We start from the raw sequence: 25,861 nt of genomic DNA, 5'->3' as shown, positions 1-25,861 counted from the left end.
TTTTTCTCTCCTGGTTCTTGCCTTCTAGACTAGCAACAGCTGGCAGGACAACACCCACCCCTCCTGTGTCACTTCTCCACCAGCCCCCCCTGGCAGTGTCCACTCTGACACCTCCAACTGAGACACCCCTCTTCCTCCACCCCAGAGACCTTTCTTTTGGGATATGCTCGGACTACCCACTTACACCCCCCCCCCCCCCCCCCCAATCCTCCTTCCTGCCTACCTCTCCACTACCGGTCCGGACTGGGCAACCCATGCCAGGCGCTGTGTATACACACACACACTCTCAAACACACACTTCTGTGGACTGTTAAGATGGACAAGTGAACAGAAGACATTTACCTTCCACACTAGAGAAATTCTGGAGGCTCGTTTTTGTCTTCATATTGAATGAGGAGACTGACTGGTGCCTGATCATGACATCATAACCCCTCGCTGCCTCCAGGACCTTTGACCTTTGGGGAACTACTAACCGAACCTGGCTGTGTAGGGCAGGTGATGATCACTGTCTGTACATTACCTGTGTAAATGCTCATGTCAACTCCACACAGTGTTCACAGCCTGTCCATTACCTATCCCTTGTGAGGTTCTGGTGTTGACGCGTGTGATAGTGGTCACACACACACTCTCTGGCGATACGGATCACAAGACGAGCTCTGCTCACCTTGCTTGTACCAAAGTGATGTCCTCTCTCCTCCTTCCCCCAACCTGATAGTTTTCACCCCCCTTCTGTTCCTCTGAGAACCAACTGGTAACACAAAGACACCGCTGTTGTTTCTCCCATCTTTTAGTATTGAGCGAGTGCTTTATAGGTCAGACATGCACACACCACCCACTTTTACAACCCCTCGTTATGGAACGTGGACACAGATCTGTCAAGCACAAACTTTTGCACCTTTTTACAGGTGCCGTCTACCTGGTGACAGTAGTACTGGGGAGTTGAGCATACAGTTGGCCTGAGGGCAGGACTGAATATGGAGTGGGGAAATGAGCGATCCTCTTTAGTCCTCCAGAGGTCGTTTCTATTGCGTCCCCCTTCGGTTAGTCATCAAAAGCTATAGACTCTTTTGTAGGCGTTTACTTTCCTCTGTCAACTACTTTTAGTTGATTGTAGCCTTTTTCTTTCTAATGTTGTTTCACAAAGAAATGCACCAGCCACCAAATAAACAGTTTGTTTATAGAACTTAAATGTGGTGTTGGGATGGTGAAATGGGTGGAATGAAATATGTTTTGGGGCAGAGAGATGGCTATTTCATTGGGGGGACAAAATGTGACATGAAAATATTTGTGACCGTCTTCCAATGCATGTAGGCTTTTTAGGTGTTCAGTGATGGCTCTCGTTTAAATATTCAAGTTATTTAGCTTCTTCACTTTTGTTTTCTCAAAGACACAGACCAAAAAGGAGTAATGCGTTATGCTGTATGTACAGAGTTTCTTAGACGTTTCAATCGGGATGGCTTAATGAACACAGCCCAGCCTTGCTGTATTCATTAGGAACGGAACTGGCTGAAGCGGAGGGACTTACCTGAATTTGTCCAACAATAAAACTTTTTTTTTTTTTTTGCCATTGCTAAACATTTTTTGCTACGGTACAAAACGTTTCACTTTCGGTGTACACTAATGAATAGGACCCTGGGTTTATACTCCACCAAATGGTCTCTGGATCCGAACTTTCCTGGGGGCGTGCACCGAAGTGCGTGAAGTCAGAGGTTATGGAGTACATTCAGCCTTTACATTTTTTTTACTAAATCAGTTAGTCTTTGGTATATTTAACAACTGTGGCCTCCCCACTAGCAGGGTATTGTTCAGTAGGGCGAAAACATTTTAAAACCGAGTGATACGGGTAGATGCTACTACCTGAACTTATCCAATAGGAATGCGTGTTTTTGGTTGCAAACCGTTTTGCTACGTTGTGCCCTACTGAACAGGACTCGGGTGGAAGTCCCTGGTCCAGACAGGGCTTAAACTCTCATCTACTCATAATAATCTGTCTTGCTCACAGGCCACACTACAACTTTGCATCGTACCAAAAATACCAGTTATCAAGATGATTATATTTCACACACAAAAGTTGGTGAATATAAGGTTTTCAGTTTTGGGGTAGAGGGAATTGTATTTGTACTTGTCTTTTTATGGTGTTGTCTGGCCTCATGTCGTTTAAGTTTGAGGTTATATGGGGGGGCTGTTTGTCTGTCACACCAGTGCTAAAGAATTGATTGTATTGTTGCTGTGGAGACGACAGAGCATCGTTGCCGTAGAGAGCACTTGTTCCATGGGAAGGCATGTTGTTTTCTCCCTTTACTCCATCTCAGAATCTGCTGGTAAAAATGGATCCTATTGGTTTAGCTCTATGATTTGGCCAATCAGCAAGGGCTTTACTCTGTTAACTGTTACCAAAAAGGTACCACTGGTTTTATTACGATAAACAAGGTAGTCTTCAGTTTCTCTGATTTCATTTCCTTTTATTTTTATTCAGCTTAAAATTGTTATTTACAATCATACATCAACTGTTAAGAGTACCGGGCATTTTGATAAAAGGACAAACTATATATTAAACAGATATACGTACATCGTTACAGAGAACTCTATTGTATTACCCAAATTAGTGTCCTTGTTTACTGTTATTATAAACATTTCATATAGCTTATTATATCTTACCACTACTACACCAAATTAGTCTTGTCTTTTTCTACCAGTCGTAAATGGATGTCACTGTACAGATTGTGGAATGTTCGTTTCTCTTTTTATAAACCCTCTGCTTTATTTTTGGGTGAGTTGCCTGATTGTTTGGTCTTTAATGTTCTCCTGAGGTTGGGGTCAAGTTAATTATTATTTTTTGAGTGATTATTGCATTATTTTAACTTGGTCTTTTTGTTCATTTGGGTTATGGGTATTGTAGTTTTGTTTAGTACTGTGTGAATTCCAATTGGAACTTCTGTGAAACCGCATTTTAGCAGTAACCGCTGAATTAATGCCAGCGCCATTGTTGGCCATCTTGCTAGCATATACCGTGAATGCATTTAATCAGCCCTTACCTCAACTGGGGAACAAAGTCTCTTTCTCTCACATTTTTAGAAATCCCTTATCCATTTAACTTCGGCCATTTTGTCTGGATTGACCCTATTTAATTTTTTATATTTTGTTTTCTCCCACTTTTTTATACTAACGATACAGTTAAACGTAAAAATGGAGCTATTCCTATACAGGTTGAGCCAATAGTGAGTCACCTACTGTAGGATTCTACCACAGAATATTCTATCTGCGACCGTAGAATTCCACAGCACCAAATCACACGATACATTAAACCCTTTTAATGTGTCACTTTGTTTTGTTAGTATCTTTGTATATTGCTCCCTCTTCTTTGTCCCCTTGTATTTTAAATACCCCCTCTCGTCTCTACCTCTGTCTCTTGTATATAAAACCCCACTGTTTCAAGACCTGCGAGTCTGTACGAACTTATTTTATACCTCAACTTTAGAATTGTTCTAGAACGAGTAAAAAGAATGACAAGTTGTAGTGTTCCTTATTAGAAGAAAAAAATGAATAAAATAATTGTGCTTTTCATTATTTGGGGTTGGTTTTTATTTTTATGATTAGTCATTATCTATGCTCTTGTGACATTTTAAACAAAAATAATGACACCCTTTGATGGTTTTACACAGTTGAAGTTTACATAAACCTTAGCCAAATACATTTAAACTCAGTTTTTCATAATTGCAACCCGCCTCTGTAGCTATGTTGGTAAAGTAGATAGAGCACGGAGCTTGCAATGCCAGGGTTGTGGGTTCGATTCACAGGACCACCCGTACGCAAAATGTATGCATGATCGAATGTCACGCAGTTTCATTTTTAGTAAATAGTGAAAGGGTGATTTTAAGCTTAAATTCCAGGCTTCCCTATATCCCCATGCTGGTATTTTTAAAGCATCACATGGCTCGTTATGTATCACACAATTGAACTGTGGCACATGGAGGTAGTCTTTCCCTAGACAGTTTGTCTGTTTCTGAATATCTCAGTATTAGTGTAACGCATCTAGATAAACAAAACATACTGTACAAACAAGCATCCCAAAATGTACACGAGAGTATGGCGTTATAATAACCATATTGTCCAGTGCTTGTCCATTGTCCTCCTGTTTTAACCCCACTAACAGCTTTATTCAATCTGTATCACGGAAGTTCAGCGTAACAGTGATTTAAATTTAAACGCAAGGTTCCCGCATTAGCAGAGACTCATTCACAGTAAACGCTGCATATGTCAATCGGAAATCACCTTGCAATTTGTAACGCTTCAGCGACAGATTGAATAGAGGCCTAAATTCACGAGTGGCTGTAGATCTTAATGTCCATGGTGTCAATATGATTGAATCCAGCTGTCAGGGTGAAGAGGCTTGTCACCACTCTGTCTTTATCAGCTGGAGGGCAGTAAAGTTGGCTTTCTCTGATTTTACTTCACAACCATTATCTACCTGTGGGGAGCAGACACACAATATCGTCTTTACTGTTGAACAATATCAATTGTATAGTAAACTCTGCGTTCAGAAAGTATTCATACCCATTGACTTACTCCACATTGTTACAGCCTGAATTCAATCTTGTTTCACCAAATCTGCAGTACACACACCCACAATGAAGAAGGGCCCGATTCTGACTTAGGAAATTAGGCCTTTCTTACGCACGCCTTTCCTTTTCACTTCTCAGTAGTTGGTATTCAGACTTACCTTATGAAAGGTGCCTTTGCAGGTGTGGTTCCCTTCCGCGCGCTGAATAAATAATTCAACCGCTAAAAACCCTTCCACTTGCGAGCCAATATTTCTCAGTGAGTTTATTCAATAATCCATTTGAATATGGTGTACTATTCTAGTTAGAATTGTGTCTAATTAAGGCAGCCCAACGCACCTCTGATTCAGAAGGGTTGGGTTAAATGCGGGAGACGCATTGTTGTTCAACTGACTAGGTATCCCCCTATCCTTTATGTTTCTGCACCAATTGAGAGTATCAGTATTTTGAAATCGACCAATGTAATTAAACGGAATGATAATATAGGCTAGACCACGTGAAGGGAAATAACAGTAAATTGGCGGTTGAATGTGTTATTAGGCCTATGGCTAGTGGTTAACACTTATGATAGAAATAGGAAAGCAAAAAAGGCCATTTAAATGCTGCATAATGGCACAGTATTTCACATCTCCAGCAATAAGGTAAAATATCTAAAACAAGTATATTTAAAATTCTCTTATCCAAAACTGAATACTCATTTACCTAGCTCTTATCAAGTTATAAATTAGTGCATGAATGGTGTTATTTCTATCTGAAAAAAAATAAGATGCTTTTTCCCCTTCATTCATAGTTCCCTCACAAGTAAAGGTGGTGGAATGAAGTGAAGGTCAGAATATGGCTTATCGAATAGCACACTATTCTAATGCTTAAGTTAAAAATCAGAATATGCATAAAAAAAAGGGAATCCCGTTCCATTTACGTGCTCTTAATTTTTTTGAAATTGTAGCAAATGTATTGAAAGTGAAATCACATTTACATAAGTATTCACACCCCCAAGTCAAAACTTTGTAGAACCAACCAGCTTTGAGTTATTTTATTTTTTTAACCTTTATTTTACTAGGCAAGTCAGTTAAGAACAAATTCTTATTTTCAATGATGGCGTAGGAACAGTGGGTCAACTGCCTGTTCAGGGGCAGAACGACAGATTTGTACCTTGTCAGCTCGGGGATTCGAACTTGTCCAATGCTCTAACCACTAGGCTACCTTGCCCCTGTTGACTTGGGTATGTCTATCAGCTTCGGCACATCTGGATTTAGGGATTTTCTCCAGCTCTTAAGTTACTGAACAGAAATATAGAGGCAACAATTTCAAAGATTTTACTGAGTTACAGGTCATATAAGGAAATCCATCAAATTCATTAGGCCCTAATCTATGGATTTCACATTACAGGAAATACAGATATGCAACAAACAAAAAAGTAGAGGCCGTGAGTCAGAAAACTAGTCCGTATCTGGTGTGACCACCATTTGCCTCACGCAGCGTGACATGTCCTACGCATAGAGTTGATCAGGTTGTTGATTGTGGCCTGTGGAATGTTGTCCCACTTCTCTTCACTGCCTGTGTGAAGTTGCTGGATATTGGGCGGGAACTGGAACATGCTGTCGTACACGTCGATCCAGAACATCCCATACGTGCTCAATGGGTGACATGTCTGAGTATGCAGGCCATGGAAGAACTGGGATATTTTCAGATTCCAGGAATTGTGTACAGATCCTTGTGACATGGGGCTGTGCATTATCATGCTGATGATGGCAGATGAATGGCATGACAGGATCTCGTCACGGTATCTCTGTGCATTTAAATTGCCATCGATAAAATACGATTGTGTTTGTTGTCCGTAGTTTATGCCTCTATATCACGCCACCAATGTAACTCTTTTCATAGCTTTGACATCAGCAAACCACACGCCATACATGGGGGTCTGTGGTTATGAGGCCGGTTGAACGTACTGCCAAATTCTCTAAAATGGAGGCGGCTTATGGTAGATAAATGAACAATTATCTGGCAACAGATCTGGTGGACATTCCTGCCGCCATCATGCCAATTGCAAGCTCCCTCAAAACGTTAGACATCTGTGGCATTGTGTGGTGTGACAAGTGCACATTTTAGAGTGGCCTTTCATTGTCCCCAGCACAAGGTGCACCTCTGTAATGACCATGCTGTTTAAACAGCTTATTGGTATGCCACACCTGTCAGGTGGATGAATTATCTTGCCGAAAAGAAGAAATGCTCACTAACAGGGATGTAAACTAAATGTGTGAAAAACATCCTCGAGAAAAGCTTTTTGTGAGTATAGAACATTTCTGGGATCTTTCATTTCAGCTTTACATGTTGCATTTATATTTTTCTTCAGTGTTGATGTGGAGCGACGGTGAACAGCAATTTTTATGTCTTTACACAGATTTAATGGGATTCAAGTCAAGGCTAAGGGTGGCTACTTTGAGATTCTTCAAATATAAAATAGATTATGATTTATTTAATACTTTTTTGGTTACTACATGATTCCATATGTGTTATTTCATAGTTTTGATGTATTCACTATTATTCTACAATGTAGAAAATAGTAAAAATGAAACACTCTGGACTGGGTAGGTGTGTCCAAACTTTTGACTGGTACTGTATTTAAATTGAATATGTATTTAATTTAATACATTTGCTAAAATTTCTACAAAAAATGTTTTCACTGTCAATGTATTGTGGTATTGGGGTATTGTGGTATTGTGGTATTGTGGTATTGGGGTATTGGGGTATTGTGTAGATGGGTCAGGAAAAAAAACATTTAATACATTTTGAATCCAGACTAATGTAACCGATGTGAAATGGCTAGTTAGTTAGCATTTAAAATCGGTGCCGTTACTTGCTCGGAGACCTTAAAGTAGTGGTTCCCCTTGCTCTGCAAGGGCCGTGGCTTTTGTGGAGCGGTGGGTAACGATGCTTCGTGGGTGTCAGTTGTCTGTGTGTGCAGAGGGTCCCTGGTTCGAGCGATGGGACGGACAAAAGTTATACTGTTACACTAACACAACAAAACTTGAAATAAGTCAAGGGCTATGAATAATTTATATGGATATATCCTGTACATATTTTTTTATTGTTGATACTTTCTGAAGGCACTGTATCTCTGCGTAGAGGCAGACACACAATATTGCTCAATATCATAAATAGTAATTGTTCACAAAGATAGCGGCACGCTGTGACAGTCACAAGTGTTAGGTTAAAGTCTAAAGGGAGAAGCGAAGGTGAAATGAGGCACGAGATAAGGCAGGAAATTAGAGTCACCATTTAAATACATTTGGAATACAAAGCTCTCAAATTTGTGTTCTCTTTCAGAAAACATGTAATGATGGCAGACAAAATCTATTTTGTCACAACGGAGCCCCTTAAAAAATCCAAACCAACGCATTCTTGAGAAAATATGACACAATGGTTTTGCTGTATGTGTCGTCTCTCGGTCTAAAGTTTGTTCTCCCTCAGGAAAAGGAAAGGTATTCAAATTTTGATTGTGGAAAAAAAAGTTGCAGAAGAACACCAAGCAGAGAGAGCAGTTACAAGCATAGCACCACATCCACCAACTAAACAGATATTCCCATCAAATAATCCATTGGAATAAGTAGTTGGAATATGTGTCAGTCAGTCAAAAGTTCAAGCCAGAGCCGTTTGGGGTAAAGAAAAAGATTATTGGTCACCCCTTGCCAGTACCAGCTTCTGAATTATTGTAAGAAATTAAAATCTAGGTGAAACACACCGAAGGACAGAAACTAAAGAGGAAATGTGTCATGTGAGCCAGAATGGTAAATCGTTGTGAAGTAAAAAGCATATTTTTAGATGTTGGAGAACAACAAAAAGCATGATTAGAACCCACACACCGTATAAAAAGCCTATAGCATCGTAATGGGGATCTATCTCAATCTTTACTTGATTCTTTGCACCCTCTCGCCTCGTTCTCATAACCCATTAGACAAGAAGGCCCAAAGAGAGGGACCTTGGACCTAGTCCTTCAATACAGTTGAGAAGGAGGTAAGGAGATAGGATGCCAGGAATCACAGGATTGTTTTTGTTGAAAGAGCTGACCCGTAATCTTTCTGTGGTAACCTACCTCTGGTTGCAGTGTGTTGAACTCCACAGGGGACTGCTCCCCCTGGTGGTCAGAGCTCCTCCTACACAGGCAGCACAGGATATACTTAAAGGTCCTTCTCATCTCCTCGTCCCGGAAGGAGTAGATAATAGGGTTAACCAGGGAGTTACACTCAGCCAGGATCAGACAGTACTTCTCATAGGTCAAGGCATGGCTGTCTTTACCCATGATCCCATCTAGCAACAGAGTCATCAGGCCCGGTGTCCAACAGATGACAAACACACCTAGGGAGTGAAGGGAAGCCAAGGAGGAAAACATGAGGATATGCCATACCCATGCCATTCACTTGTCAATTAAAACAAACAATTATGTTCCCCATAACCTTACAATAGTATGTATGTTTTAGAGAGTTGCATTGATCTGGAAAAAAGGTTAGGTACCTTTTAGCAATGAGTAAGTTGTAAGTAGGGATGTGAATCGAAATGATTTGAGAATAGAAACAGTCAAATAAAATGGCACGATTGTTGAACAGTATTAGTTTCAATAGCATCACATCCTCTTGGAAGTGTACGTTCCAGGCCAGTTCCAGATCCCACTCACCCAGTACAATAGAGATAGTCTTCATGAGGTTAAAGACAGTCTCGTTGTGCCTCAGATGGTGGGAGCTGTGCTGAGACATCCGTTTACCCTTACGTCTCACGTAGACATAGATGCGTGCGTACACAGCCACCATGACAGAAAAGGTGAGCAGGTTGAGAGACGCCCAGAAGATCATATACCTGGAGAAGAAAAGACTTTGTCCTTTGCTTTAAACCCAACATCCTGAGACACACACACACACACATTGAAAGCCGAGGTCAGCCAGCCACACTGCAGAAGCACCCTTGGAGCAGATCTAGGCTAGGGCACAACGGCAGGAGATGGCATCTAGGATACTTGGGACGCCAACAAACCTCAAGTCCATTTGCCAGCACACTCTCGACCAGGGGTCGTACGTATCAAGCATCTTTTATTTTATTTTTTATTTCACCTTTATTTAACCAGGTAGGCTAGTTGAGAACAAGTTCTCATTTGCAACTGCGACCTGGCCAAGATAAAGCATAGCAGTGTGAGCAGACAACAAAGAGTTACACATGGAGTAAACAATTAACAAGTCAATAACACAGTAGAAACCAAAGGGGGAGTCTATATACAATGTGTGCAAAAGGCATGAGGAGGCAAATAATTACAATTTTGCAGAATAACACTGGAGTGATGAATGATCAGATGGTCATGTACAGATAGAGATATTGGTGTGCAAAAGAGCAGAAAAGTAAATAAATAAAAACAGTATGGGGATGAGGTAGGTGAGAAAGGGTGGGCTATATACCAATAGACTATGTACAGCTGCAGCGATCGGTTAGCTGCTCAGATAGCTGATGTTTGAAGTTGGTGAGGGAGATAAAAGTCTCCAACTTCAGCGATTTTTGCAATTCGTTCCAGTCACAGGCAGCAGAGTACTGGAACGAAAGGCGGCCAAATGAGGTGTTGGCTTTAGGGATGATCAGTGAGATACACCTGCTGGAGCGCGTGCTACGGATGGGTGTTGCCATCGTGACCAGTGAGCTGAGATAAGGCGGAGCTTTACCTAGCATGGACTTGTAGATGACCTGGAGCCAGTGGGTCTGGCGACGAATATGTAGCGAGGGCCAGCCGACTAGAGCATACAAGTCGCAGTGGTGGGTGGTATAAGGTGCTTTAGTGACGAAACGGATGGCACTGTGATAGACTGCATCCAGTTTGCTGAGTAGAGTGTTGGAAGCCATTTTGTAGATGACATCGCCGAAGTCGAGGATCGGTAGGATAGTCAGTTTTACTAGGGTAAGCTTGGCGGCGTGAGTGAAGGATGCTTTGTTGCGGAATAGAAAGCCGACTCTTGATTTGATTTTCGATTGGAGATGTTTGATATGAGTCTGGAAGGAGAGTTTGCAGTCTAGCCAGACACCTAGGTACTTATAGACGTCCACATATTCTAGGTCGGAACCATCCAGGGTGGTGATGCTAGTCGGGCATGCGGGTGCAGGCAGCGACCGGTTGAAAAGCATGCATTTGGTTTTACTAGCGTTTAAGAGCAGTTGGAGGCCACGGAAGGAGTGTTGTATGGCATTGAAGCTTGTTTGGAGGTTAGATAGCACAGTGTCCAAAGACGGGCCGAAGGTATATAGAATGGTGTCGTCTGCGTAGAGGTGGATCAGGGAATCGCCCGCAGCAAGAGCAACATCATTGATATACACAGAGAAAAGAGTCGGCCCGAGAATTGAACCCTGTGGCACCCCCATAGAGACTGCCAGAGGACCAGACAGCATGCCCTCCGATTTGACGCACTGAACTCTGTCTGCAAAGTAATCTCAGAGTAGGACTGCTGATATAGGATCAGCTTTGACCTTTAAATAACATTATATAGGACAAGGGGGACCTGATCCTAGACCTAGCTGGTTACCTGCGGCTGTAGAGCGGGGCGATGATGGAGCAGTCGCTAAGCTGGCACTCACAGTTCCACCCCATGGAAGGGACCAGCCCCATGATGATAGACACTGCCCAGATACACACGATCAGCAGCACCACCCGCCGTTTGGTCATCTTGCTGTGCAGCTGCATCATCATAATAAAAATCAAACGTATAACACAGCACATACAGAGGCCGCAAATCAATGTACATGATTAAAAAAATAAATAATAATAGAGTAGAATGATAAAAACAAGTACAAACACATAAGATACGAAAAGAACAGAGTCTGTTAGAGTAGTTAGTCTTTTTTTTACCTGCATGGTAATTATGGTCTGGTGACGCTCCACCGCCACAGCCAGCAGGTTGGCCACAGACGCCGTCAGGCTCATGTCCACCAGAGCATTCCTAATGAACCATTGCTGCTTGGACAGCCTGAAGAAGAAGAAGATTCCTCTGTCGTCAACTGTCACAGAGACACTGAGATTAGTATGTCTTTTATCCAAACCCACTCGAGACACACACACACACACACATACATTACAAACACCTACTGAGAAGTCGGAAGTCACGGTCAGCCACAGTGTAGTGCCCGTAGAGCAGTTGAGGGTTAAATTTGCTGAAGGGCACAACGGCAGGTATCTAGGATACTGATTCGAACCAGTGACCCTCCGGTCACCGACCCGGCCTCTCTAGACTACTGTCCGTCCTACCTGATGGTCCAGGGTCCTGTGTTGAGCACGAGGTTGGTGTAGGCCAAGCCGGCGAACAGGTCCGCAGCGGCCATGTTGGCTAGCAGGAAGTAGATGGGGAAGTGGAAGCGTCGGTTGATCAAGATGGCCGCCATCACCATTATATTGGACAGGATCATAATGAGGCAGATGGTCAGGCCCAGGACCACGACCACACAGTCCCTGACACCCCAGTCTCTGCTGATCTCCTTACCTACGTAATCGTAGAAGAAGGTGACGTTGTGGCTGTAGTCGCACGCGTTTCCCCTGCCACTGCTCTCCATGGCGGCTGGAGACAGAGACAGAATGGAATGGAATTCGGTAAAAGTAGGTGTGAGGCCCTTGGCTCCGCTAGGAGTTGACAGGAATAAGTAAAGTCAAATGAAGGTCTTCTCTGTATGGCATTACTTTGCCCATTCATAGATGCTAACTACCTTGAGCACCTTTTGATGAAGGTATCCAGGTGACTTTTGTTGAGAGCCCCGATGCTTGCTCTAAACGTTAACATGGATCGCTTGCGGTACGGTCTTGGAAACCTATCTTTCATAACAATAAAATAAAAGGCTATATTACTACACATAGGGTTAGTCTTTATAACCCTTTATAGGGTTATTTTAGAGTTAGTCTTCCCACATGGACATACAGTTGAAGTCGGAAGTTTACATACACTTAGGTTGGAGTCATTAAAACTTGTTTTTCAACCACTCCACAAATTTCTTGTTAACAAACTATAGTTTTGGCAAGTTGGTTAGGACATCTATTTTGTGTATGACAAGTCCTTTTTCCAAAAATTCTTTACAGACAGATTATTTCACTTGTAATTCACTGTACCACAATCCAGTGGGTCAGAAGTTTACATACATTAAATTGACTGTGCCTTTAAACAACTTGGACATTTCCAGAAAATGATGCCATGGCTTTAGAAGCTTCTGATAGGCTAGTTGACGTCATTTGAGTCAATTGGAGGTGTACCTGTGGGTGTATTTCAAGGCCTACCTTCAAACTCAGTGCCTCTTTGCTTGACATCATGGGAAAAAATTATAGACCTCCACAAGTCTGGTTCATCCTTGGGAGCAATTTCCAAATGCCTGAAGGTACCACTTTCATATGTACAATCAATCTGTCTCCTACGGATGAACGTACTTTGGTGCGAAAAGTGCAAATCAATCCCAGAACAACAGCAAAGGACTTGTGAAGATGCTGGAGGAAACAGGTACAAAAGTATCTGTATCCACAGTAAAACTAGTCCTATATTACTTGAAAGGCCGCTCAGCAAGGAAGAAGCCACTGCTCCAAAACCGCCATAAAAAAGTCAGACTACAGTTTGCAACTGCTCATGGGGACAAAGATCGTACTTTTTGGAGAAATGTCTTCTGGTCTGATGAAACTAAAATAGAACTGTTTGGCCATAATGACCATTGTTATGTTTGGACGAAAAAGGGGGATGCTTGCAAGCTGAAGTACACCATCCCAACCGTGAAGCACAACATCCCAACCGTGAAGCACGGGGTTGGCAGCATTATGTTGTGGGGGTGCTTTGCTGCAAGAGGGACTGGTGCACTACACAAAATAGATGGCATCATGAGGTAGGAAAGTTATGTGGATATATTGAAGCAACATCTAAAGACATCAGTCAGGAAGATGAAGATTGGTCGCAAATGGGTCTTCCAAATGGACAATGACCCCAAGCATACTTCCAAAGTTGCGGCAAAATGGCTTAAGGACAACAAAGTCAAGGTATTGGAGTGGCCATCACAAAGCCCTGACCTCAATCCTATAGAAAATATGTGGGCAGAACTGAAAAAGCGTGTTTGAGCAAGGAGGCCTACAAACCTGACTCAGTTACACCAGCTCTGTCAAGATGAATGGGCCAAAATTCACCCAACTTATTGTGGGAAGCTTGTGGAAGACTACCAGAAACATTTGACCCAAGTTAAACAATTTAAAGGCAATGCTACCAAATACTGAGTGTATGTATAAAAGGTAGAAATATGTAATCATCCTTCGCATATTATTCTACACATTGGATATTATTTTTTTATGAGCTTCGCCATTAAACAAGACCAAATTTGGTTGGCCCTAACCGGAGCAAATCTGAACCAATCATAGATGTCTATGTTTCAGAAGTTTGGACAGCAAAGTACAGTATAGCACAGAACAGTATAGTAGAATATAGTACAGTAGAGTTCAGTACATTGTTTACTCAACTCTAGTGTGCTCTACTTTGCACTGAACTCCATTATCCTACTCTACTGTTCAGTACAGGACTGTACTATACTTCTCTTTACTGTACTCTACAGCAAAGAAAGACCAAGCAAACCTACGGCTGGCTCAAAATAAATTAGCTCGCCTTGCCTTTAAGATGACGCCGAAGAGGATGTCTGAAGTTTTACATGCTCCTGACCAATTGTGCTATTTTGTTCATTTTTTTCTTCCGTTGTTTGTACATAATGTTGCTGCTGCTGCCCTCTCTTATGACCGAAAATAACTTCGGTCATAAGAGATAAGGGGTGTGTGTCTTTTTGTCAATAAGAGATTACTCAACACGAACTGGAAGAAGCTTTTTTTCATTAACGAGTCCGACAAGAAGGATATTCTGCTCTACCGGGAACAGGCCCAAATCCCCGTCATTTGTGTGAAAAAAAGACAGAGGAAAAGAGGAGGCAGATCGGGCTGCCTTTTGAGAATCCATAGGCGAGCGAGTAAATGCCCACTGCTTTCCGTTCTACTTGCTAACATGCAGTCATTGGAAAATAAAATTGATGACCTACGATTACGATTATCCTACCATCAGGACATTAAGAATTGTAATATCTTATGTTTCACCGAGTCGTGGCTGAACGACTACACGGATAATATAGACCTGGCGGGATTTTCCATGCACCAGCAGAACAGAGAAGCTATGTCTCGTAAGATGAAAGGTGGGGGTGTGTGTCTTTTTGTCAATAACAGCCGGTGCACAATGTTTAATATTAAAGAAGTATCGAGGTATTGCTCGCCTGAGGCAGAGTACCTTATGATAAGCTGTAGACCACACTATCTATATTGTTCGTAGCCGTCTATTTACCACCACAGACCGATGCTGGCACAAAGACAGCACTCAACCAGCTGTACAAGGCCATAAGCAAACAAGAAAATGCTCATCCAGAAACGGCGCTCCTAGTGGCCGGGGACATTCATGCAGGCAAACTTAATTTACCAAATATTTACCAGAATGTGCAAACAGAGGGAAAAAAAATTGAGAACAACTTTAATCCACACACAGAGATGCATACAAAGCTCACCCCCGCCCTTCATTTGGCAAATCTGACCATAATTCTATCCTCCTGATTCCTGCTTACAAGCAAAAACTAAAGCAGGAAGTACCCGTGACTCGCTCAATATGGAAGTGGTCAGATGACGCGGCTGCTACACTGCAGGACTGTTTTGCTAGCACAGACTGGAATATGTTCCGGGATTCATTCAATGGCATTGAGGAGTATACCACCTCAGTCATCGGCTTCATCAAAAACTGCATGGACGATGTCGTCCCCACAGTGACCGTAGGTACATATCCCAACCAGAAGCCATGGATTATAGACAACATCCGCATTGAGCTAAAGGCTAGAGCTGCCGCTTTCAAGGAGCGGGACCCTAATCCAGACACTTAAAAGAAATCCCGCTATGCCCTCAGACGAACCATCAAACAAGCAAAGCGTCAATACAGGATTAAGATTGAATCATACTACACCGGCTTGTCGGATGTGGCAGGGCTTGAAAACTATTACGGACAACAAAGGGATACCCAGACGTGTGCTGCCCAGTGACGCGAGCCTACCAGACAAGCTAAATGCCTTTAATGATCGCTTCGAGGCAAGCAACACTGAAGCATGCACGAGAGCACCAGCTGTTCTGGATCACTGTGTGATAACGCTCTCGGTAGCCGATGTGAGCAAGACATTTAAAAACAGGTCAACATTCACAAAGCCAGGGGGACAGATGTATTACAAGGACATGTACACAAAGCATGCGTGGACCAACTGGCAAGTGTCTAATCCGACATTTTCAAACTCTCCCTGACTGAGTCTGTAATACCTAGGGTTGCAAAATTCCAGGAACCTTCAATAAATGCCCTGGTCTTACAGAAATCCTGGCTGGGATGTTGGGAAAATCAAGGAATTTGTTCAAAGTTCCAGGAGACCACCATAGTCCCTGTGGCCAAGGAAGTGAAGGTAACCTGCCTAAATGATTACCGCCCCGTAGCACTCATGTCGGTAGCAATGAAGTGCTTTGAAAGGCTGGTCATGGCGCACATCAACAGCATCCTCCTGGATACCAAAGGGGTTAGGGTCCCAAAAACTCTCACCATTATTGATTAGGGGTCCTTAAGATTCATATGTTTTGCTACAGGCCTTATAATACTGTTGCTATGTGTCTAAAAACTCTGCCACTATACGTTGCACAAGCCATCTACAGTTGAAGTTTACATACACTTAGGTTGGAGTCATTAAAATTCGTTTTTCAACCACTCCACACATTTCTTCTTAACAAGCTATAGTTTTGGCAAGTTGGTTAGGACATCTACTTTGTGCATGACATGTAATTTTTCCAACTTTACAGACAACTTATTTCACTTATAAGCAAGACAAACTCAATGTATCACAATTCCAGTGGGTCAGAAGTTTACATACACTAAGTTGACTGTGCCTTTAAACAGCTTGGAAAATTCCATAAAATTATGTCATGGCTTTAGAAGCTTCTGATGGGCTAATTGACATAATTTGAGTCAATTGGAGGTGTACCTGTGGAGGTATTTAAAGGCCTGCCATCAAACTCAGTACCTCTTTGCTTGACATCATGGGAAAATCGAAAGAAATCAACCAAGACCTCAGAAAAATATTGGAGGCCTCCACAAGTCTGGTTCATCCTTGGGAGCAATTTCCAAACACCTGAAGGTACCACGTTCATCTGTACAAACAATAGTATGCAAGTATAAACACCATGGGACCACGTAGTCATCATACCGCTCAGGACGGAGACACGTTCTGTCTCCTAGAGATGAACGTACTTTGGTGCGAAAAGTGCAACTCAATCACAGAACAACAGCAAAGGACCTTGTGAAGATGCTGGAGGAAACAGGTACAAAAGTATCTATATCCACAGTAAAATGAGTACTATATTGACATAACCTGAAAGGCCGCTCAGCAAGGAAGAAGCCACTCCTCGAAAACCGCCATAAAACAGCCAGACTACGGTTTGCAACTTCACATGAGGACAAAGATCATACTTTTTGGAGAAATGTCCTCTGGTCTGATGAAACTAAAATAGAACTGTTTGGCCATAATTACCATCGCTATGTTTGGAGGAAAAAGGGGTGAGGCCTTTAAGCCGAAGAACACCATCCCAACCGTGACGCATGGGGGTGGCAATATCATGTTGTGGGGGTACTTTGCTGTAGGAGGGACTGGTGTACTTCACAAAATAGATGTCATCATGAGAATAAAAATTATGTGGATAAATTGAAGCAACATCTAAAGACATCAGTTAAAGTTAAAGCTTGGTTGCAAATGGGTCTTCCAAATAAACAATGACCCCAAGCATACTTCCAAAGTTGTGGAAAAATGGCTTACGGACAACAATGTCAAGGTATTGGAGTGGCCATCACAAAGCCCTGACCTCAATCCTATAGAACATTTGTGGCCAGAACTGAAAAAGTGTGTGCGAGCAAGGAGGCCTATAAACCTGACTCAGTTACACCAGCTCTGTCAGGAGGAATGGGCCAACATTCACCCAATTTATTGTGGGAAGCTTGTGGAAGGCTTGACCCAAGTTAAACAATTTAAAGGCAATGCTACCAAATACTAATCGAGTGTATGTAAACTTCTGACCCACTGGGAATGTGATGAAAGAAATAAAATCTGAAATAAATCATTCTCACTATATTATTCTGACATTTCACATTCTTAAAATAAAGTGGTGATCCTAACTGACCTAAAACAGGGAATTTCTACTGGGATTAAATGTCAGGAATTGTGAAAGAAATGTGGCTACGGTGTATGTAAACTTCCGACTTCAACTGTATATATTAGTCTTTGTAGTTAAGCCCTAGCTGTTGCAAGAGTGTGCTTGGAGGCTAGGTCGGAGTCAGACCGAAACTTGATAAAGAGAAGTAACCACTGTCTGGTATTGACATTTTGATCTTGTGTGACAGTGGACAATGCTAATGAATTCAGAAAAACTACTGTACTAGGTTACCTTATAAGGTAACGTCAGCATATTGCTGTATACATACATTGACATAGGTGATCATACCACTAGGGAGTGATGAAATGTATAAAATCAGCTGTGCTTTTAGGTGGGGTGTAGAACTTACTGTGAAACATACGTGGTGTGTTTCCATTGTCACTTCTGTCTGCAATTGCATTAATAAAGGTTTGATTGATTTACTTAAAGATGATATTGTCTGACTGCTGATTTCACCAATAAGCCAATGATTGACAAGGAACCTACCCCAACAATACCCTAGACCCACTCCAATTCGCATACCACCCCAACAGATCCACAGATGATGCAATCACACTCCACACAGCCCTTCGCCACCTGGATAAAAGGAACACCCGTGAGAATGCTGTTCATTGACTACTGCCCAGCGTTCAACACCATAGTGCCCACGAAGCTCATCCCTAAGCTAAAGCTATTAAACACCTTCCTCTGCAACTGGATCCTGAACTTACTGACGGCCACCCCCAGGTGGTAAGGGTAGGCAACAACACATCTGCCACGCTGATTTTCAACACTGGGGCCCCTCAGGATTGTGTACTTAGTCTCCTCCTGTACTCCCTGTTCACCCACGACTGCATGGCCAAACGACCCCAACACCATTAAGTTTGCTGACGACACAACAGTGTCACCGATAATGATGAGACAGCCTATAGGGAGGGCAGAGAACTGGCAGTGTGGTGCCAGGACAACAACCTCTGCCTCAACGTGATCAAGACAAAGGAGCTGATCGTGGACTACAGGAACAGGCGGGCCGAACAGGCCCCCATTAACATCAACGGGGATGTAGTGGAGCAGGTTGAGAGCTTCAAGTTCCTTGGTGTCCACATCACCAGCGAACTATCATGGTCCAAACACACCAAGACAGTCGTGAAGAACAAAACATTTTCCACCTCAGGAGACTGAAAATATTCTGGGTCCCCAGATCCTCAAAAAGTTACACAGCTGCACCATCGAGAGCGTCCTGACCGTAAGGCGCTACAGAGGGTAGTGCGTACGGCCCAGTACATCACTGGGGCCAAGCTTTCAACAAAGAACTAACATCAACAACATGCATGAGTCTTTCATGGTTGAGGTTTGAGGAGAAATGTACTACTTCTCTTCTAGTCTTTTTAAGAAACATGTTGAAAATGCCAAAAGACTTGAATAATCTATTTGCATACACTTCAAAACAGACACACAGTACCAGTCAAAAGTACACCTACTCAAAGATTTGTCTTTATTTGTACTATTTTCTACATTGTAGAATAATAGTGAAGACATCAAATCTATGAAAGAACACATATGGAATCATGTAGTAACCAAAAAAAAGTGTTAAACAAATCAAAACATATTTTATATTTGAGATTCTTCAAAGTAGCCACCCTTTGCCTTGATGACAGCTTTGCACACTTTTGGCATTCTCCCAACCAGCTTCATGAGGTAGTCACCTGGAATGCATTTCAATTAACAGGTGTGCCTTGTTAAAAGTTAATTTGTGGAATTTCCTTCCTTAATACGTTTGAGCCAATCAGTTGTGTTGTGACAAATAGCCCTATTTGGTAAAAGACTAAGTCCATATTATGGCAAGAACAGCTCAAATAAGCAAAGAGTAACAGTCCATCATTACTTTAATACATGAATGTAAGTCAATCCAGAAAATGTCAAGAGCTTTGAAAGTTTCTTCAAGTGCAGTCGCATAAACCATCAAGCGCTATGATGAAACTGGCTCTCATGAGGGCCGCCACAGGAAAGGAAGACCCAGAGTTACCTATGCTACAGAGGATAAGTTCATTAGAGTTACCAGCCTCATAAATTGCAGCCCAAATAAAGTAACAGACGCATCTCAACATCAACTGTTCAGAGGAGACTATGTGAATCAGGCCTCAAATTGCTGCAAAGAAACCACTATTAAAGGATACAAATAATAAGAAGAGACTTGTTTGGGCCAAGAAACACGAGCAATGGACATTAGACTGGTGTAAATCTGTCCTTTGGTCTGATGAGTCCAAATTTGAGATTTCTGGTTCCAACCGCTGTGTCTTTGTGAGACACAGAGTAGGTGAACGGATGACCTAAGCATGTGTGGTTTCCACCGTGAAGCATGGAGGAGGAGGTGTGATGGTGCTTTGCTGGTAACACGGTCTGTGACGTATTTAGAATTCAAGGCACACTTAACCAGCATGGCTACCACAGCATTCTGCAGCGATTCACCATCCCATCTGGTTTGGGCTTATCACTTGTTTTTCAACAGGACAATGACCCAACAAACATCTAGGCTGTGTAAGGGCTATTTGATCAAGAAAGCGAGTGATGGAGTGCTGCATCAGATGACCTGGCCTCAACGCAATTGAGATGGTTTGGACCACAGCGTGAAGGAAAAGCAGCCAACAAGTGCTCAGCATATGTGGGAACTCTTTCAAGACTGTTGGAAAAGCATTCCAGGTGAAGCTAGTTGAGAGAATGCCAAGAGTGTGCAAAGCTGTCATCAAGGCAAAAGCGTAGCTACTTTGAAGAATATAAAATATATGTTGATTTGTTTAACTGTTTTGGTTACTACATGTGTTAGGGTAGCCTAGTGGCTAGAGCGTTGGACTAGTAACTGGAAGGTTGCAAGTTCAAACCCCCGAGCTGACAAGGTACAAATCTGTTGTTCTGGCCCTGACCAGGCAGTTAACCAATTGTTCCTAGACTGTCATTGAAAATAAGAATTTGTTCTTAACTGGCTTGCCTAGTTAAATAAAGGTAAAATAAAAAAATAAAATTTCATGGTTTGTGTCTTCACTATTATTCTACAATGTAAAAAAAAGAAAGAAAAAACCTTGAATTGGAAGTGCGTCCAAACTTTTGACTGGTACTGTACATACCCCACCAGACACGCCACTATGGGTTTCTTCACCGTACCCAAAACAAAAACAGAATTCATGCATCACTCAGTTATGTAATGCTCTGCCACCAGAGGTTAGTCAGGCAAAAAGCAAGTTTCGCTTTAGAAAACAGATTAAAGAAAACATTGTATCACAATGCCTATCCTCTTTTTAAAGTTCTAATTTAACTATACTGTACATAGGAATATGTATATGTATATTGGAATAGTGTGTAAATTGTATTTTTGTTGTCGCTTGGTGTCTATCCAATTTATAACTCTTAATTTAAATATAGAATTTCATGTAATATCTTATGTTGTTCTCGTTTATAACTGTTCTGTACTTTGTCATGCATTTGTATGTTTATGTGGACCCCAGAAAGAGTAGCTGCTGCATGTAGCTGCTGCATTAAATTGCAGAACTTCCGTTAAAGATTTTTTGCAAATCCAATTTGGTAATAATTCCTAATCAAAATGAATATCCGTAAAAACACGAACTAATTGATAGGTCTACCTTTACTTGTTACTTCTGTAAACGTTCATTATTCTCCCTCATGAGGAATATCTTAAAGATATGTGGGTTTTTTGTAACGGAATTTCAAGACACAAGGCAAAGTTTCTTAAACTTACAGAAGGCAGAAAAAATATCATGAACTAAATGTAAGTGTTGATGACTTGGCAGGGCTATTTCTAATACTTTAAGACTTTTTTTCTGGTAGATATTTTCTAAACCCCTTTTTCATCTGACAATAAATCAAAGCCTTTGCTTATTCCACATTTTTTGAATGTAATAATGGTTGAAAAATGTATTACATGCCTTAATATTTTTTTTTTAAAGACTCATAGCTTTAATTTAACACCCAATTTGATATGCTCCTATAAACATTTACATGGAAATTACCACACACATGGTATGGATCTGTGCAAATCTGCTACAGGCATCTTTTTTCTTTGAAAGACTCTTTCTTGCTGATATGAAAGATAAGGGCCATATATTTCGAAAAAACGTTAAAACACAGCATTGGAATTGCAGTTCACACAGAGCTGTGGGCGAAGCTGACCACTGAAACCCCCTGTACAGAACTAGGCACTACTGTTTTCTATTTTTTTATTTAACTAGGCAAGTCAGTTAAGCACAAATTATTATTTCCAATGACAGCCTACAGCTCCCAATTCTGGGCTAATTGTACACCGCCCTATGGGACTACCAATCACGGCCGGATGTGATACAGCCTGGATTCGAACCAAGGACTGCAGTGATGCCTCTTGCACTGAAATGCAGAGCCTTAAACCACTGTGCCACTCGGGAGCCCTATACTAGACACCTTGTGCCAGATGTGATATAGGCTTACTGACAGTAGTTGCCTCCACTGATTCTACCCCCTTAGGCCTATTATGGGACAGTTTCTGCCACAAAAAAGGAATGTGTAAACCAGCAGAGTGCAGGTTGAGTGTGAACTCAACCTGGTCTCAAAACATTTTGTATTATTCTGGAACGAAATCCGACACTCCTTTTAGTAAGATTTTACATTTGCTATGGTTACATAAGACAGATGGTTCCTTAAGTCAAAAACTAAAGGGGGGGGGGGGAGTTGGTCAGGGTGGATGGGTAGAATGCGAATGTCTAGTAACCCAAAGGTTGCGAGTTCAAATCTCATCACAGACAACTTTTCTACTACTTTTTAGCTACTTTGGAACTACTTAGCATGTTAGCTAACACTTCCCCTAACCTTAACCATTTTAGCTAACTCTTACCTTTACCCTAACTCCTAAACTTAACCATAACCCTAATCCCCAGCCTAGATAATGATAGCGAGCTAGCCACCTAGCTAGAAAACATATACGTTTTGCAAATTCGTAACATATTGTATGTTAACAAATTCATAACATATAATACAAATGTAATTTGTAAATAATCATACGAAATGGGTGATGGGCATCCACAAATTAATTCATACCATATGACGTATAACCAATACTAAATGCGGATTTACGTACAGAATAATACGAAATGCTCTGACACCAGGTTGCTGAACTGTATTCTAATACTTTGCGTGAATAAACAGATAACTATCTGATCGCGCAGTGCACTGTTGCAAAATAACAATTTGACAGATATCCAGTTTTTCAAGTTAAACTTAGAACATTGTGCAAGACCAAGACACCAAACCTTATAGTTAAACTTTAAATTTTCTTGAACAAACATAAAAAGGTCTACTACGTGACATTGTTTTATTCCCTCTGTAAAAATCAGGTGTAAACAAAGGCACAAGGTACGGTTACAGTAAAACAAGGACTGGGGGTACGGTAGAACTAGAAGAAAATCGGAAAGGTTTACGGAATGACGCCTAGGTCAATTAAGAAGTTTCAGCTTAGTTTTAACTCTTATAACTCTTAAGACAAAACAAGTGCAGACTTTTTCAGAATAAATACAGGGACTGGAAGTAGGCTACTGTGATTGTCATACCTGACTACACACAATTTGATCAACGCTGGACCTGAGTTTGTAATTGAAATACCGAACCCCACATTATACGCCCAAGAATAATCATGCGTAGGCTTATAATAATAAACATTCGGTTGCTTACCGCTGTTTTAGAACAACGTTTCCCTCCAATATAACCCGAAATGCAATTTATATGTTGAACACTTCCAACAGGTAAATGTACCTTTTTTACCCTCAGGGGCCAGGGTTCCGGTCTAAAAGCACGGTTTTGACTGCTCCTACTGTTTTGCTTCGGTACTGCAGACGAACTGACGCCCGGCCCAGAAAGACAAATTCCATACACGGCCACATAAACAAGTCAAATAACCAATAAGACACCACCTACAGCCAAAGTTAGTAAAGATGTCTAAGTTTATGTATATGTAAGTTTTGGAGGCCTGACCAAATTTACATCGAAATGTAAAGATCTGTCACACGTTGAAAGCAAGTCTAAAAAGCGCTAGATCTGTTCTATGTGCGCTATTTCTATGCTTCCCTGGGTTTCATTTTTGCATTTTTTACTTTCGATTTTGTACACCAGCTTCAAAAACCAATACAATAAATGTTGGTTATTGAAAATATATTTCTCAGCAGTTTAGATGGTACAATGATACTATAAACTGCATGTTTTATCACATAAACTGAAATTAGACAAACTATTGGAATTTTTGCAAGCAGGAAATGGCAGAGCAATTTCTGCATATTGCACCTTTGACATGTTATATTCATCCAAAGTCTGGCATGTGTTAGGATAATGTGATGACGTTGTCGCTGCTCGCTGTGCGCACTGAGTGCTAGTGGTTATGTGATGTTGATCCATAAATACCGGATGCAACCCGGAAATAATCGGTCCATGTATTGGCAATATGCGAACGTGAGTAGATTTCCTTGGGTTACGGTCAAATCACTTAAGACACACCCTCGTTCACTTACCCTCTCCTTATGCCCTTGGGGGAATCCCCGTCGCCATCTTGGTGGGTGGTCCAAATGATTAGCCAAGCAAGGGAGGTTTGCAACGTAAGCCCCTCAGCCTTCGTTTTTATTCGGCTTTGCGAGTGTACTATTATGTTCACTCCCGGGCCTGAAACTCCCCATAATTCAATTTGCGACGATTGTACATCCGCTAAGAAAAGTCCGCGAAAACTTAAACAACATAATTGGAGAAGTCAACGTAGAAGTATAAGTAAAAACGAACGCAAATAAGTTAAAAATTGTACTACTACGTAAATATGTTTTGTTTGGTTCACTTTTGGAAATTGTAGAAATAAAAAATGTTCCTTCAGAAGTTCCAACTCGGCAGGCTAACGTTAGTTAGCTAATTAATTTGCTAGCTTTCATACAGTAGGCATATATTAATAATAATATATTTAATATAAGTAGACATGCACTCATAATTGAATGTAGCGCATATAAAGCACCCACAAACCACTGGTGGCTGAATACACAATCATCGCGGGATGAACGAGTGATGAATTTCCAGCCAAGGGTGGGCGTTTTAAATAGTTTCTTCCTCATTTTTAACAATTATATATATATTTTATTAACAACAAATCAATACAGAAAGTACATGAGGGAACACATGTGTATATATAAATAATGTAACGACCCTTGGTTTATAAGCGCGGAAATCTACTCTGCCGCACGAGCATGCTTTTGCGGCACAGTCGATAGCGCGCTGGACCTCGGGCTCGAAGGTCGAGGGTTCGAAACCTGCTCCCTGCTGGTTTCATTACAATAATATACAAAGGACAATTGTGCTAGGGAGTACAATGTCAAGACCTTAAGGGACATACATAGAATTCTAAGTGTAACAGCTTTTTTTATTTTTTGTCTTACAGAAATAAATTGAACTATATTTTAAGGTAAGAAAATGTGGTGTTTTGTTTTTAAATTTGCATATGTGAATATGGAATTTGGCCAAAATAATAATGAAATTAATGACACAAAATTGTTTAAACTTATTTCTATCGTAGGTAAAGAATCCAAGCAGTACATCTCTCCACAATAGTGTAAAATCTTCATAAATGTGTTCAATTATAAATCTATTGATGTCTTACTACATGAATACAATGCCCCAAAAAAGATGCAACAACGTTTCTGGTACAATTTGAGTTTGTTTTTCTTAAACTTCTTCATATTGGCATGTTGGCAGGATCATATTTATGAATAATTTTAAAGGAAAGTTCCTTAATTTTGTTACCAAGTAGATATGTGTGTGGCAATATCCAACATTTTTTCAACAGATATTATCAATTAAAACTGTTCCAATAAGGTATGACATAAGGTATAGATACAACATCCTGCTGAAACAAGGTTTGTATTGATCGGTTGTTGAATGAACCAAAAGAGAAACAAATCTTTCCTACTGATGAGTCAACAGGGTTACCGGAAGGTAGGTTCTGAGGGTCAGGTCTTGACACGTTCCT

The 25,861-nt window shown here is 41.3% G+C and overlaps 2 protein-coding genes across 11 annotated transcripts in view; one reads left to right on the top strand and one right to left on the bottom strand.

The window, feature by feature from the left end:
* The window catches only part of pbx4 (pre-B-cell leukemia transcription factor 4), a 49,740-nt gene extending 46,279 nt beyond the window's left edge, over window positions 1-3,461 (top strand). For all 6 annotated transcript variants that reach the window (XM_020486252.2, XM_031827156.1, XM_031827155.1 and 3 more), the window contains one exon: window positions 29-3,461. Coding sequence is in view for 3 of the 6 variants with exons in the window: in XM_031827156.1 (XP_031683016.1) it covers window positions 29-121 (93 nt within the window). In the remaining 3 variants the exon portion in view is untranslated. The remainder of the gene's footprint in view (window positions 1-28) is intronic.
* lpar2a (lysophosphatidic acid receptor 2a) lies at window positions 2,448-24,525 on the bottom strand. 5 transcript variants are annotated; one of them, XM_020486262.2, is made up of 9 exons: window positions 23,539-23,661; window positions 12,282-12,387; window positions 12,062-12,136; window positions 11,830-11,908; window positions 11,434-11,551; window positions 11,111-11,262; window positions 9,232-9,410; window positions 8,653-8,915; window positions 2,448-4,468 (listed from the first exon to the last, which is right to left on the bottom strand). In XM_020486262.2, the coding sequence occupies exons 3-9, from the start codon at window positions 12,129-12,131 to the stop codon at window positions 4,394-4,396; spliced, it is 936 nt and encodes a 311-aa protein (XP_020341851.1). In that variant the 5' UTR covers window positions 12,132-12,136; window positions 12,282-12,387; window positions 23,539-23,661; the 3' UTR covers window positions 2,448-4,393. The 5 variants fall into 5 exon arrangements, with proteins under 5 accessions (XP_020341851.1, XP_020341847.1, XP_031683018.1 ...); XM_020486258.2 differs by lacking the exon at window positions 23,539-23,661 and adding an exon at window positions 24,369-24,525 and having other exon boundaries at window positions 11,830-12,136; XM_031827158.1 differs by having other exon boundaries at window positions 11,830-12,136; window positions 23,620-23,740.
* Window positions 24,526-25,861: the final 1,336 nt, after the last annotated feature.

The sequence above is a fragment of the Oncorhynchus kisutch genome, linkage group LG6, assembly GCF_002021735.2.
Source record: "Oncorhynchus kisutch isolate 150728-3 linkage group LG6, Okis_V2, whole genome shotgun sequence".
NCBI lineage: Eukaryota > Metazoa > Chordata > Actinopteri > Salmoniformes > Salmonidae > Oncorhynchus > Oncorhynchus kisutch.
Note: the sequence above shows the minus strand (reverse complement) of the source record. Positions and strands in the feature narration are given on the sequence as shown.